The sequence below is a fragment of the Rhea americana genome, unplaced genomic scaffold (genome assembly GCF_003343005.1).
Source record: "Rhea americana isolate MKP2758 unplaced genomic scaffold, rheAme1 scaffold_378, whole genome shotgun sequence".
Taxonomy (NCBI): Eukaryota; Metazoa; Chordata; class Aves; order Rheiformes; family Rheidae; genus Rhea; species Rhea americana.
Window position 1 is genome coordinate 503,048 of NW_028186510.1, and position 12,070 is coordinate 515,117.

A 12,070-nucleotide genomic window follows, 5' to 3' on the forward strand; every position below is an offset into this window, starting at 1 on the left:
AGGAGATCCCTTGGGTCTTTGTTGACTTCTGTGATAACCAGCTGTGCATTGAGCTCATTGAGGGCCGGCTTGGCATTCTGGACCTGCTGAATGAGGAGTGCAAGGTAAGCGAGGGGTGCTGGCAGCAGGAAGCTGTGCCATCCAGAACCCCCAGCTGCCCCTCTGACACACTTGCCTTTCAGATGCCTCAAGGCAGTGATGGGAGCTGGGCCCAGAAGCTTTATCAGACTCATCTTGGCAGCTCCCACTTCCAGAAGCCCAAGAGGCCCACAGATGCCTTTGTTGTCTGCCACTTTGCTGGCAAGGTAGGGAGAGCTGTGATGGGTACGACCTTGGGCTGGGAGGGCTCTGCCGCGGGTCTGTGCCAGCGGGCATGGAGCCTGCACTGTGAAAGAGCTGGAGGCAGTAGCTCTGCCAGTCTGTAGTCTCTTCTCATCCCAAACAGCTGGGTTGGCCACCCATGTCCAGACACCCTCCCAGGCTGGGGAAGCAGATCCTGCTGGTTGTGCTGAAGCAGATCTCTGGCTTCCAGCTCTCTGTGAGGGCTCTAAATATGGAAATTTTCTGGCTCTTTGGTGCCTCAGCACGACCTGAGCCTAGTGGTGGTTCCCATCACCAGCTTCTGAACAGCAGCTTCCCAGCAGTGCAGAGAGAGTACAGATGTGGCCAAGACCAGCTCTGACTCATGTCAAGACCTCCTGAAGCCTTGAACTGGCTCAGCAGAGCCCTGCTCTAAACAGGGCTAGGAAGCTCCCCAGGCTGATGCTGGTGCTGGCTTTGTCTCCTGCCAGGTGGAATATCACTGCAGTGGGTTTGTGGAGAAGAACAGGGACACTGTTCCGGAGGAGCTGGTTGGGCTGCTGCGAGCCAGCAAGGTGAGAGCTAAACTGCACAGCTGTGCACAGAGCAGGGACCGTGCAGGGCAAGATCTGGGTGACTTGYTGCAAAGGGATTTGCAGATTGGAAGTGCTGAACAGCATTGAGAATGAACCCTGTAGGGTAAATCCTTGCCTGAGAGGGTGTAGGTTTAATGCCAAGAGCTCTGCTCAGCTTCTTCCCTGGTTGGGTGCCAGTAGACGGATGGGCATCCTGTGCTCATGGCCAGGAAGAAGGGTATTCAACCCTGTACTAGCAGGCTGCTCCTGGACGCAGGAGGCAGATGCTGGCCTCTGGCGTGGGTGGATGCAGGGCTAGTGCAATGAAGATGCTTCCCGGCAGATGGTGCCAGGCCCACACCGATGCCCTGCTGGTGCTGCCTGTGCAAGACGTGCCAGACCCCCAGGGCAGATGAGGGCCTGGGTGGGCTCAGCCTCCTATGGCTCCAGCCCATGGGCAGCGTGGCCCTGTGGTCCGAGTGCATCCCGCTCCACCATGCCCGAGGCGTGGGAGTGCTGGATACCTCGGCCTTGCCCTTGCTGCGGAGGGCTGGAGTGTCTTGCTGCTCCCAGATTAGTAACGCTGTTGTTCTTTCCCCTCTACCCGGTGTGACGCTGGCAGAAGGTAAGGAGAGGCTTGGAGGGCTCTCAACCACACCTAGGAGGGGTGCCCGGGGCTTGCACTGGGTTTTGCCTGGGGGGAAGCGGTAGACATAAGCACAGCTGGCTCTGACATCTGGCAGGCACTGCCCCCCCCCCCCCCCCCCGGGAGGAGTGCCCTGGAGCAGGGTGGAGGGCTGCACCAAGCTGGCCTCTGTGGAGCCTGTGGGCTTTTGGGGCTGTGTCTCCTGGTGGTGGCTACTGGGTGGCCTTGGAGGGGAGATGCTTGTGCCAGGTCTGCCTGGCTCTGATAGCTGCTCTGCTCTGCCCCAGTCCACCGTGCTYGCTGAGCTCTTCCTGGAGGAAGGGGATGGCACAGTATCCCTGCAGTCCCGTAGGTCTGGCGGGCACAGACTGGCCAGTCGCCCTGGCCGGAAATCACTGCCTGGGAACAACAAGAACAAGAAGTCCATCGCCAGCCAGGTACTGAGCTGGGGAACTGTGCTGCTCCCAAGGCAGGGAGGGYGCGCGGGACACAGGTGCCCAGGGATAGGGTAGCTGTGAAGGGAGCTGTGGTGGGCTTTGCCCAGCCCTGGGCCCTTTGCCCTGGCTTGGGGCTGCTGGGGTAAGGCCGGCTCAGCCCTCTCCGTGTAGCTGACCCCAGGGGAGCAGGAGCCCCAGGGTATGCCTGCTGGCCCTAACCGTGCTTGTGTTGTCCTCCACAGTTCAAAGCCTCCTTGCACAAGCTCATGGAGATGCTGGGCAGCACCACACCACACTACATCCGCTGCATCAAACCCAATGACAGCAAGCAGCCCTTCGTGTGAGTGCTTGGCCAGGGAGACTGGAGGGTTGGGGACACGGTGTGAGGCACTGTCACCCCCTAAGCTGTGTCCTGCCTGCCCTAGCCCAGGAAGGCCCTGCATGCTGGCCTGGGGTCTGGCTGGGAACCTGTCCCAGTTAGGCCCTCTTTGCCTTAGGTTTGACTCGAGGCGAGCAGTGGAGCAACTGCGAGCCTGTGGTGTCCTGGAGACCATCCGGATCAGCGCCTCGGGCTACCCCTCCAGGTACCCTCAGCAGCACCCCGGGACTCTTGCCAGCTGTGGCACCCACTGACTCCCCAACTGTCTCCCGCAGGTGGACGTACCAGGAGTTCTTCGACAGGTACCGGGCTCTGGTGAGCAGGGACGAGCTGATGGGCACTGACRGGAAGCAGATCTGCAACCTTGTCCTGGAGAGACTGCTCCAAGTAAGATCCCTACTCCTCCCTCGATATGGAGGCTGTGGTATCTGAGCATCCCTTGTAGGTGCTTCTCCCCATCTTACTTACCACTGGCATGCCTGGGTGCCTTGGTGGGGTACAGGGGCTGGTCCAGCACAGCCAGGAATGGGTGTGCTGGCAGAAAGGGAGAAACCTGAATGGTCCAGACCAGGGGAGGCTGAACGAGGGGGAGCCAAGTCCCAGGACAGTGAGCAGTGCTGTTGGCGATGTGGAGCAGGGGAGCCTGGCCAGGATGTGCCTCGTCCSTGGGCCCAACCCCTCCCTTGTGTGCAGGACCCCAGGAAGTACCAGTGTGGGAAGAGCAAGGTGTTTTTTCGGGCTGGCCAGGTGGCCTACCTGGAGGAGCTGCGGTACCGGAGGCTGAGGGAGGCCTGCGTCCTGCTGCAGAGGCACCTGCGAGGCTGGCTGGCGCGGAGGCGCTTCCGGCGCGCGCGCGCGGCCGCCGTCTGCCTGCAGCGCTACGCCAGGGGCATGGCGGCCCGGAGGTGAGCTGGGGCCCTGCCTAGGAGCGCTCCTTCTGCAGAGGGAACGGCCGAGGCCTCCTGCCACGAGCTGAGAAAGAGCTTCAGCTCTAGGGTGAGCTGGCAGCTGGGGCTCAGCCCTGCTGGAGCCYGGCCTGAGAGGGCTGGTCTCAACCCACGAGCAGGTTGTCCCTGCAACACGGGCTGGGGGTTTCTGCCCTCCCTGCCAGCTCTGGCACCTTATACCCAGCTCTCTGCCCTCCTTGCAGAGTCGCTGAGGTGCTGCGAAAGACCAGGGCTGCCGTGGTGCTGCAGAAGAGCGTGAGGATGGCTTTGGCCAGGCGTTCCTACCTCCGCGTGCACAGGGCTGTCCTCACTGTTCAGGCTTTTGCCCGGGGCATGTTTGCCCGACGCCTTTACCAACAGGTAGGAGCCTTGTGGCGCAGTAGGAGCAGAGTGTCTTGCCTGGATTGGGGCCRAGCTGTAGCCCTGGAGGTGGACGTGGCACGGCCCTGCTGCGCTTCCTCCCTGGTGCGAGGCAGGACCAGTGTGTTGGGCCTTGCACCCTGCCATGCTGGGGGCGGGCTGGGAGCTCCTTGCAGTCACTCTGGTCCACCTCTGCCATGCTGTCACCTTGCTGTCCTCTGTGATAAGCTGCGGTCGCTTGGCAGGCTGAGCATTGCCTACTGGAAGCACGGGGCAACATTTTGCTGGGGGCAGGCACCCYGTCACCTCCTGGTGACAGTGCAGACTGACCCTGAGCGGTCCCCAGTTGCAGAGCACTGGCTTTCCCCCTGGTCCTCCCTTTGCTGGTGGTGCTACTGCATCGTCGCTCTCCCTCCGCAGATGGTGCGGCACCAGAAGGCCGTGGTGATCCAGGCCGCCGTGCGTGGCTGGCTGGCCCGTGCCCGTTACGCTCGCCTGCGCAGGGCCATCATCTACCTGCAGTGTTGCTACCGCCGGGCCCGGGCGCGCAGGGAGCTGCGGCGCCTGCGTGCTGAGGCCCGCTCCGTCGAGCACTACAAGCAGCTGCACAAGGGTATGGAGATCAAGGTGATGCAGCTGCAGTGCAGGCTGGATGAGCAGGTGGGTGCTCCCAGGCCTTTACTATCCTCAACCTCTGCTTTTCCTCTGGATCCCAACTTCCTAGGGCAGGGCAGCAGCTGCTTGCACAGACTCCTCTTTGGTGGAAGCTGAAATCACAGCATCCTGTGTCTCTGGTCCTCTCTTGGCTGTGGGGTGGGAGCTGGCTCTGCGGGTGCATGTCGCCAGGCAGGAGTTGCATATCCAGTTCTCATTCCTGGGGTTTTCTTGGTGCATCCCTATGGACCTGAGGATGGGTGGTTCTGTCCTTCCCCAGGCTGGGCTCCCTTCTGGGTGCTCAGTTAGACGCAGCCTCGCAGCAAGGCGTCGCGTTGCCGGGAACAGCTCTGTCCTGGCACGCTGCGTTCTCCTGCCGAGCTCCCCGCCGGTAGCGTCTGCCGTCTCCATCTGTGTCAGCGTCTCAGCGGCGGCTCTCAGAGTGCTGTCTCTGGGGGTTGGCCCTGTAGGGATGTAATCCCGTCCCTGGGTGTTGGCGGAAGCAGGCCTGGAAAAGCCTGTGGTCAGGGCTGACCAGGCGGTGGGGAAAAGGGGCTGTGAAGCTGTGCCTAGTCTTGTGTGTGGCTTCATCTGGGGTGTTGCGTCGGAGAAGGGAGTTCTGCTTTGGGTGATGACACAGGCTTGGGGTCCAAACAGCTCAAATAAGTGGGAAATGAGGTACTTGGACTGACTGCAGAAGATCAGCCTGGATACTTGTGGGCTCCTTCTGACACAGTGCCCCACTTGGGCCCTGTCTGATGTGTTCTGGCCCAGGCCCAGGAGAAGCAGCGCCTGTCGGAGCAGATCTCTGTGCTGAACGCTGCCCACGCCGAAGAGGTGCAGCAGCTGCGGGCCGAGATGCAGCGGCTGCGGGAGGATGCGCTGTGTGACACCCGTGTCCGGCGCCTGCAGGAGCAGCTGGCTGAGCTGGAGCGGCGCAATGCTGAGAGCAGGCTGAGCCAGGAGGTGGAGGAGCTGAGACAGGTTGGATGCAGGGGAGAGTGTCCTGGGTGCCCCTGTCCCTTGGGACAGCCCTGGCTGGACAAGCTTGGCCAGAGGTGCTCTTGCTCCTAACCCTGGCTTAACCCAGCCCTGGGCGCTTAGGGGCTCTCCGGGATCTGCTAATTTGAGGTGGTCCAAGATAGCCCCTGGAGGGGGACCGGGTTGGGAAGGAGACCCCCAGGCAAGGGCAGGCAGCCAGGGTTGGCCCTGCGCAAGGCTCTGGCTGCACCTGCCCCTTGGTTTTTCACGTAGCGCTTGGCAGAGGTGGAGGCTGTGAAGCTGCACCTGGGAGAAGAGAGAGATGCTCTGATCCAGCGGACGTTGGAGCAGTCGCAGGATCTGGAAGGTAAAAGGTCTCCTCTGCCTGGCTTGTGCTATCCCTGAGGAATAGCCTGGGGAGCCAGGCACAGGCTGGCCCTTCAGGCTCAGTCCAKGCCCCTGCAAGCCCTCTTGCAGGAGGGGTCTCTGGCTGCCCCTCCCGCCTTCAGAGAGGTCCCAGCTCTGACCAGTGCCATACAGCTTCCATCCTCCCTTCTGCCTGAGGGATGTCACCGGGGCAGAGCAAACCCACTTCGTGTGTCTGTCTGTCCCGCAGAGCAGCACCAGCGCGCAGCGAGGGAGAGCCRGGGGCTGCTGCAGGAGCTCGAGGAGGAGCGGGCTCGCTACCAGAGCCTGGTGAAGGAGTACGCCCGCCTGGAGCAGGGCTACGAGAACCTGCGGGATGAGGTGGCCTTCCACAARGTGAGGCTGGTGTGGATGTGGAAGGGCTCAGGGTAGAGGAATAGCGTAGCTGAGTGGGAATATAGCAGTCCTTGAACACCAGCCTTGCTAGGAAACCAGCTGAGCCAGCTTGGACCAGTGCCTCCACTGGAGCCCTTGCAGGGCAGCAGGCGCTAGTTCTTGCCTTGCAGCCAGCTAGTCCGGGGCAAGCTCTGAACATGTGAGAAAAGAGGGTTAGGGCCCAAACCCTGTGTGCTGGGATCCCCCAGCCAAGACAGCCTGGAGTTTTCCAAAATAATCTTCCCTTCAGCTATTCCTTTTTCATGGTGGGACTCTCTTCTTGGGAGAAGCTGCCATGTTCAGTGTTGAGCAGGGGTGTTAGATGTGGTGGAACAGCCTTGTGCTTCTCTTTATGCAGCAAAGCACCTTCAGACGGTCCCCTTCATCTGAGAGCTTCCCGGGCTCCGAGAGCAGCTACCTGTCCTCAATGTCCACAGCCCCYTCACGGGATGGCTCTGATCTGCAGGCTGAGGCAAGTTGGGACGCTAGTGACCCAAGTCTGCCTGGTGGGGCTGGGAGGGCAGTGGTCTGTCCCTTCTCTTGCCGGCCCTATTGGGGAAGGATGTCCCTTGGTGCACCAGCACATGGCATGGGCTCTTGGGCCAACCTGTCTCCTTTTGTGTGCAGGGGCTGGAAGAACGCTGGCAGCCAGTGCCGGAGGGCCAGCAGCCCCAGCCCAGCGGTGAGGCCATGCTGAATGGCAGTGTGGGCCAGAACCCCTTTGAGAAGGCCTACCTCCTCCTCTTGGGGCAGCTCAATGCTCTCAATGAGGAGCTGGCCCGGACCCGGGAGGAGCTGCGGAGGGCCAGGGCTCCTACAGAACCTGAGGAGAAGAAACCCCTGGATTTTCTCAAACGTAGGGTGAGCGCTGTTCCTTGCTGCAGGTGGGGTTGGCCCTGGCTCACGGCAGCTCATCTTACCTCCTCCTCTTCCTCCCAGCAGAACATAGCTGAGATGCTGGGGCTGGCCAGGAGCCCAGAGAAGGCAGCTGTAGATGATGACTTGAAGCATGCATATGATGCCATCCAGGTTGCCAATAGGTGAGTGCTGGTGGTGCACCCCCAAGGAGACTCTCTAGCTGAGGCTGGTTTGGGCCTGGCATTTGTGACATGAGGAGAGTCCTTCCATGGATGCAAGTGGGATGCCATGCATACCTTGTACCTGTGCCCTGCAGGCTGCTGGCAAGCCAGCTGCGGGAGGAGAAGCAGCAGCATGAGGAGGAGGTGGAAGTGTTGCACCTGGACATCTGTTCCCTCAAGCAGCTGAGCCAGCAGCAGGCAGCCCTAATCCAGGACCTGCAGCGGCACCAGGGGCAGGAGGGGCTGCAGCACCATGTTGTGCGGCTGAAGGAGGAGAACTGGGTGAGGAGGGCAAATCATGGTGCCAGGAACAGGGTTGAGGGCTAGCTTCTGCCTCCACATGAGCCCCAGGCAGCCCTTTGTGGAGCAGTGCAGGGGACCCTGCTGTGTCCTACCAGCCCTACCCTGCAGGAGGCTCTCAGGTGCTGGTGAGGGTGTCTGGACAGAGGGGAGGCTGCCTGAGCCTCATAAGGCTTGTTCCTGCCCAGGAGCTGGCCCAGAAGCTGGAGAAGCAGGAGAGGACCACTCTGAAGCTCCAGAAGCAGCTGAGAGCGTATGCAAAGCAGATCCAGGACCTCACAGGCAAGTGCCTGCTTGAGAGGGAGCTGCAGCTTGAGCCAGGGAACAGGGTCTCCCCCGAAGAAGGGTGATGAGGAGCTCTACTTGGAGCAGGGAGCCTGCCAGGAGCTGGAAGGACATGGCCTTTTAGCTGGTCACATCATGCCTCTTACTGGGAGCTCCCAGGCAGCCCTCTTTGGGCATGGCCCTGGCTCCAGTGYGCTTGCATCCTCTCCAAGGCATGGTAAATAGGATCTTTTTCCCTCTCAATCACCTCTGGGGACCTTCCCCTTCTGCACCACAGCTGAAGGATCCAGCACCATGGAGCAGATGTGCAACCATGCCAGGAGGAGGSGGGAGCTGGTGGTGGTTGATAGCTCCTGGCTTCCCTCCCTGGGACAGGGCTCACTCCTAGTCCCATAGTAGGATTTGACCTGTGCTTCTTTCCCCAGTAAGGAAAGAAGTCACTTGGCCAGGACAGGAGCCAGCAGGGTCCCCAAAGGTCTCATCCCCAGCTGGGTCGTCCCAGGCCATGCTGGCATGGAGAATGGAGGATGAAGGGCGCATCATCAAGACCGTCATTACAGGTAGGATTGGGAGGGAGGGAGATTCCTTACTTTGCAGTTTACCCACCTCAGCTTGGTCCCTACAAGTCCCTGGCAGGGCTCGTTGCCTGATGCGTGTGGGCTTCTCCTTTCCACACTGCTGGGGCAGGATTCTGCCCAGCTTAGGACCRGTTTTCTGTAGCTGCTTGGGTGCCAACAGTGTTCTCTCCTCCAGACTACAGACTGCAGAGCAGTCCGGGTGTGCTCCCAGACCTGCCAGCCTACATCCTCTTCATGTGCTTCCGGCATGCAGACCACTGCTGTGACGAGCCCCGGGCCCGCTCGCTCCTGGATGCTGCTATTAATGCCATCAAGAGAGTCATGAAGGTACTGGGCAGAGCGAGGGGGATTTGTCTCTTGGGCCTAGCGTGTGCCAGGCTGTTCCCGGTTTGAGCTTCTCCCAGAGTGGGAGGGTGCCCTTGGGYATTACAGGGCTCCTGCTGGAAGGTCTGACTGCACATCAGTGCTGGTCCGCAACCTGAAGCGCCCTGATGTGGGGCAGGGAGTGTGAGGCCCGCTGGATTTAGGGGACTGGTGCTCCACCCTTCATCAGGCTGCAGATAGTGAGAGTCAGGGAGCTAATGTGGAACCTGCTGCTCTTGCTGCTGGAGCCCTACTGATCCCATGTTGGGGCTGGGACTCTGCCCTGCCCCTTGCTGTCCCCTCCTGCAGAAGCACAGTGATGACTTTGATGTGGTGGCACTGTGGCTTGCCAATGCTTGCCGACTCCTGAACTGCCTGCGCCAGTATGGCAAGGATGAGGTAGGACTGAGCCCCCCAGGGGCTGTGATACCCCCATGGGAGGGATGGGAGCTGATCGGGGATGGGGTGACCATCCCAACCTGGTACCAGGTATCACTGGGCTTTGGGGCTCCATCCTCTAGGCCTACACAGCATGGAAATATGCTGGGCTGACCCTGCCCCTTGCTCAGGCCCTGTGGCTCCTGGAGGGTCGGGTGGGCACCCAGTGGCATCACCTGGGGCTTTGCCCCCCTGACCCAGCCCCTGCCCTGCAGAGTTACTGGCAGGCAAACACAGCGAGGCAGAACATGCATCGGCTGCGCAACGTGGACCAGCAGGAGGCCTGCCGGAGCCTGGATTCCCTGGCCATCCAGCTCTACCAGCAGCTCATCCGCACTGCTGAGAAGCGCCTGAAACCCACGATTGGTATGGCTGGGGCTTGAYGGGGTGGGGAGGGGCGCACAAGGTACCCTGTGGCATGTGAGGGGTGGGAGCTGGCTCAGCACAGCTGCCCTTGGCTGCCCAAACTGTTCCTGCAGCCATGAGGGTTGTACCAAGAGGGGCAGGGAGGGCTCTGGTCTGAACGGTGGAAGATGCCCTGGACTGAGGCTGTCCTTCCATGGCAAACACCCAGGCATCCCCAGGTAGGGCTTGGAGGGAGTGCCTAAGTAGGGAGGTCAAGTCCCTGGAGATCTTGGGAGACTGAGCATGCCCTCATGACCAGCTCTGCCACCTCCCAGCATGGGGCCCACTGGGGAGGGAAGTGCCCCCAAGGGCTGGGGCACCTCTGCTGCCACTGGTCCCCCATACCCAGGGCTGAGCTGCTGGATGTTCAAGGGGTGACGCAGCATCTCCTCTCTGCTGTGGCCAGGCTGGGCCCTCCACCATGACCAGACTGAGCCTTCTTTGCCCTTTAGTTGCTGCGATGCTGGAAAGTGAGACCATCCAGGGCTTGTCCTCTGCTTGCCCCCCTGGCCTTCGCCGGCCCTCGGCAGCCCCTGTCCACACGCTGCCCAAGCTGCTGCAGCAGCTGGGCTCCTTCCATGAGGCACTGAATCGCCAAGGGCTGCCCGCTGCTGTGGTGCACCAGGCCCTCCGCCAGCTCCTCTTCCTCATCAGCGGCACCACCCTCAACTACCTGCTGCTGAGGAAGGATGCTTGCTCCTGGAGCCGTGGGATCCAGCTCAGGTTGGTCGGGGTGGCTGGGCAGGGGCTTGGTTTGGGTTGTGCCCGGGGACCTGGCACAGTGCCTGCCTCCCTAYGGCCCGGTCTCCCGTGCAGGTACAACATCAGCCAGCTGGAGCAGTGGCTGCGGGCAGAGGGGCTGCACCAGAGCGGGGCCCGTGAGGTGCTCGAGCCCCTGGTGCAGGCTGCCCAGCTGCTCCAGGTRAAGAAGGCCACAGAGGAGGATGCTGGAGCTATCTGCAGCCTGTGCACGGTGCTGTCGACACAGCAGGTACCACGGTGCTTGGGTTGGCCACGCGCTCACCTGAGATCCCCATTCCTTCACCCCAGACCTGCTCAGCCTCCCTGGGTGCGCTGAGCTCTGGCAGACCTGACATGGCACTGGGATTAGTGGGGCAGCTGGTCCCTGCTGACGGTRTCTCCTGCAGGTTGTGAAGATCCTGCGGGCTTATACGCCTGCTGCCGGGCTGGAGGAGCGTGTGAGCCCCAGCTTYATCAGCAGTGTTGAGGTGAGCAGGRTGCTRGGTCTAGCACCGTGGGGCCCTGCCCCGCAGGGGTTACCCCTCCTGGCCCCCAGGGCGGTGCGGGATGTTGGAGGGTTGTCTCCCTGCAGAAACGCCTGCAGGAGCAGAACCCAGAGGGCCCTAGCCAGCTCCTGGTGGACACGTGTCACCTCTTCCCTGTGCATCTGCCCTTCTCTGCCTCYTCTGTGCACCTGGATGAGCTTCGCATCCCTGACAGCATTGACTTGGCCTTCCTCCTCCGCGCCTGAGCCCACACCTGGTGGTCCYGCAGTGGTGGCAGTGCCCAGCTGAGCATCAGGATGAGTCTGAATCTCCTCTGGGACAAGAAGGCCACTAAGAGMATAGGAGATAGCTATTTATTTATTGAAACTCATGTGTGTTGTTTGTGGCACAGCCAGGGCCTGTGGAGGTCCTGTGCTGAGGCCTTCAACCATTTTTTTTTAATCCTTTGAAGTTAATAAAAGTCTTTGCAGATAACTTGGAGCCTGGAGCTGTCTTTGGAGGATGCTCTGCCCTTTGGGTGGTGCGAGGGGTGGTGCTCTCCCTGGGCCTTGTGGCCAGGAGCTGGGTGCTGTGCCCAGGAGGGAGCTGGGGCTCTGTCCCTGGGTCCCAGCGGGGTCTGTGGGCACATGCAGCCCTGGAGGCAGTGGGCTATGCTGGGGTGGAATGGGGTGTTAGTGGCCAGAGTTTGAGGTGGGAGCATGTAGGGGTGGTGGAGCCCATCACATTTACCTCCTCAGTGGGAGCTCTTGCCCTTGCAGGGGCTCGGCAYGCTCACAGCCCTTCATTTCAGACAGAGCTTCTGGGGCACTTATTGCTGGYGTAACCTCAATCATGAGACCTCTGGCTTTGGGCGTCTCCTTCAAAACCAAGCTTTCCTGCCCTACGCCTCTGGGAGCCGCTGGGTGCCTGCCCGCCCGTGCCCTGCAGCACCCCTGGACACAGTGAAGGGTGTGCTTTTTAATGTCAGTTATAATAAAATATTTTTACAGAGCCCAAAAAAGTCAAAATAGTGCAAAACATCTCACTGTCATGCATCCATGGGAGTCCCCGCCGGCAGCGCCGGGCGGGTATTGACAGACACACGGGCGTCATCGACGAGTATGCTACATGAGCAGAGTTGGTCGGTTCAATCACATGCCGAACAGGAGGTGGCGGGGAGGAGGGGGCACGCGGGGAAGGGGGGCCGGGAGCCGCGGCGGGCCGAGGCCCCGTGTGCGGGGGCCGAGGGCCGAGCCCCGGCCCGGCCGCGCTCGAGCAGCAGTTAGAAAAAGAGGGTGTAAACATTGAACGGAAAC

The 12,070-nt window shown here is 61.1% G+C and overlaps 1 protein-coding gene across 1 annotated transcript in view; it reads left to right on the plus strand.

Annotated features, from left to right (window-relative positions):
* LOC146591307 (unconventional myosin-Vb-like) overlaps window positions 1–11,020 on the plus strand; it is an 18,937-nt gene extending 7,917 nt beyond the window's left edge. The window contains exons 12-37 of the mRNA XM_085313118.1: window positions 3–104; window positions 183–305; window positions 792–875; window positions 1,809–1,958; window positions 2,201–2,298; window positions 2,456–2,542; window positions 2,613–2,724; window positions 3,031–3,242; window positions 3,488–3,644; window positions 4,065–4,304; window positions 5,073–5,282; window positions 5,553–5,646; window positions 5,896–6,041; window positions 6,439–6,552; window positions 6,708–6,941; window positions 7,023–7,120; window positions 7,255–7,441; window positions 7,648–7,745; window positions 8,174–8,304; window positions 8,498–8,649; window positions 8,995–9,084; window positions 9,339–9,489; window positions 9,981–10,251; window positions 10,345–10,519; window positions 10,677–10,757; window positions 10,862–11,020. Of these exons, the coding sequence (XP_085169244.1) occupies window positions 3–104; window positions 183–305; window positions 792–875; window positions 1,809–1,958; window positions 2,201–2,298; window positions 2,456–2,542; window positions 2,613–2,724; window positions 3,031–3,242; window positions 3,488–3,644; window positions 4,065–4,304; window positions 5,073–5,282; window positions 5,553–5,646; window positions 5,896–6,041; window positions 6,439–6,552; window positions 6,708–6,941; window positions 7,023–7,120; window positions 7,255–7,441; window positions 7,648–7,745; window positions 8,174–8,304; window positions 8,498–8,649; window positions 8,995–9,084; window positions 9,339–9,489; window positions 9,981–10,251; window positions 10,345–10,519; window positions 10,677–10,757; window positions 10,862–11,020 (3,756 nt within the window). The remainder of the gene's footprint in view (window positions 1–2; window positions 105–182; window positions 306–791; window positions 876–1,808; window positions 1,959–2,200; window positions 2,299–2,455; window positions 2,543–2,612; window positions 2,725–3,030; window positions 3,243–3,487; window positions 3,645–4,064; window positions 4,305–5,072; window positions 5,283–5,552; window positions 5,647–5,895; window positions 6,042–6,438; window positions 6,553–6,707; window positions 6,942–7,022; window positions 7,121–7,254; window positions 7,442–7,647; window positions 7,746–8,173; window positions 8,305–8,497; window positions 8,650–8,994; window positions 9,085–9,338; window positions 9,490–9,980; window positions 10,252–10,344; window positions 10,520–10,676; window positions 10,758–10,861) is intronic.
* The last annotated feature ends 1,050 nt before the right edge of the window (window positions 11,021–12,070 follow it).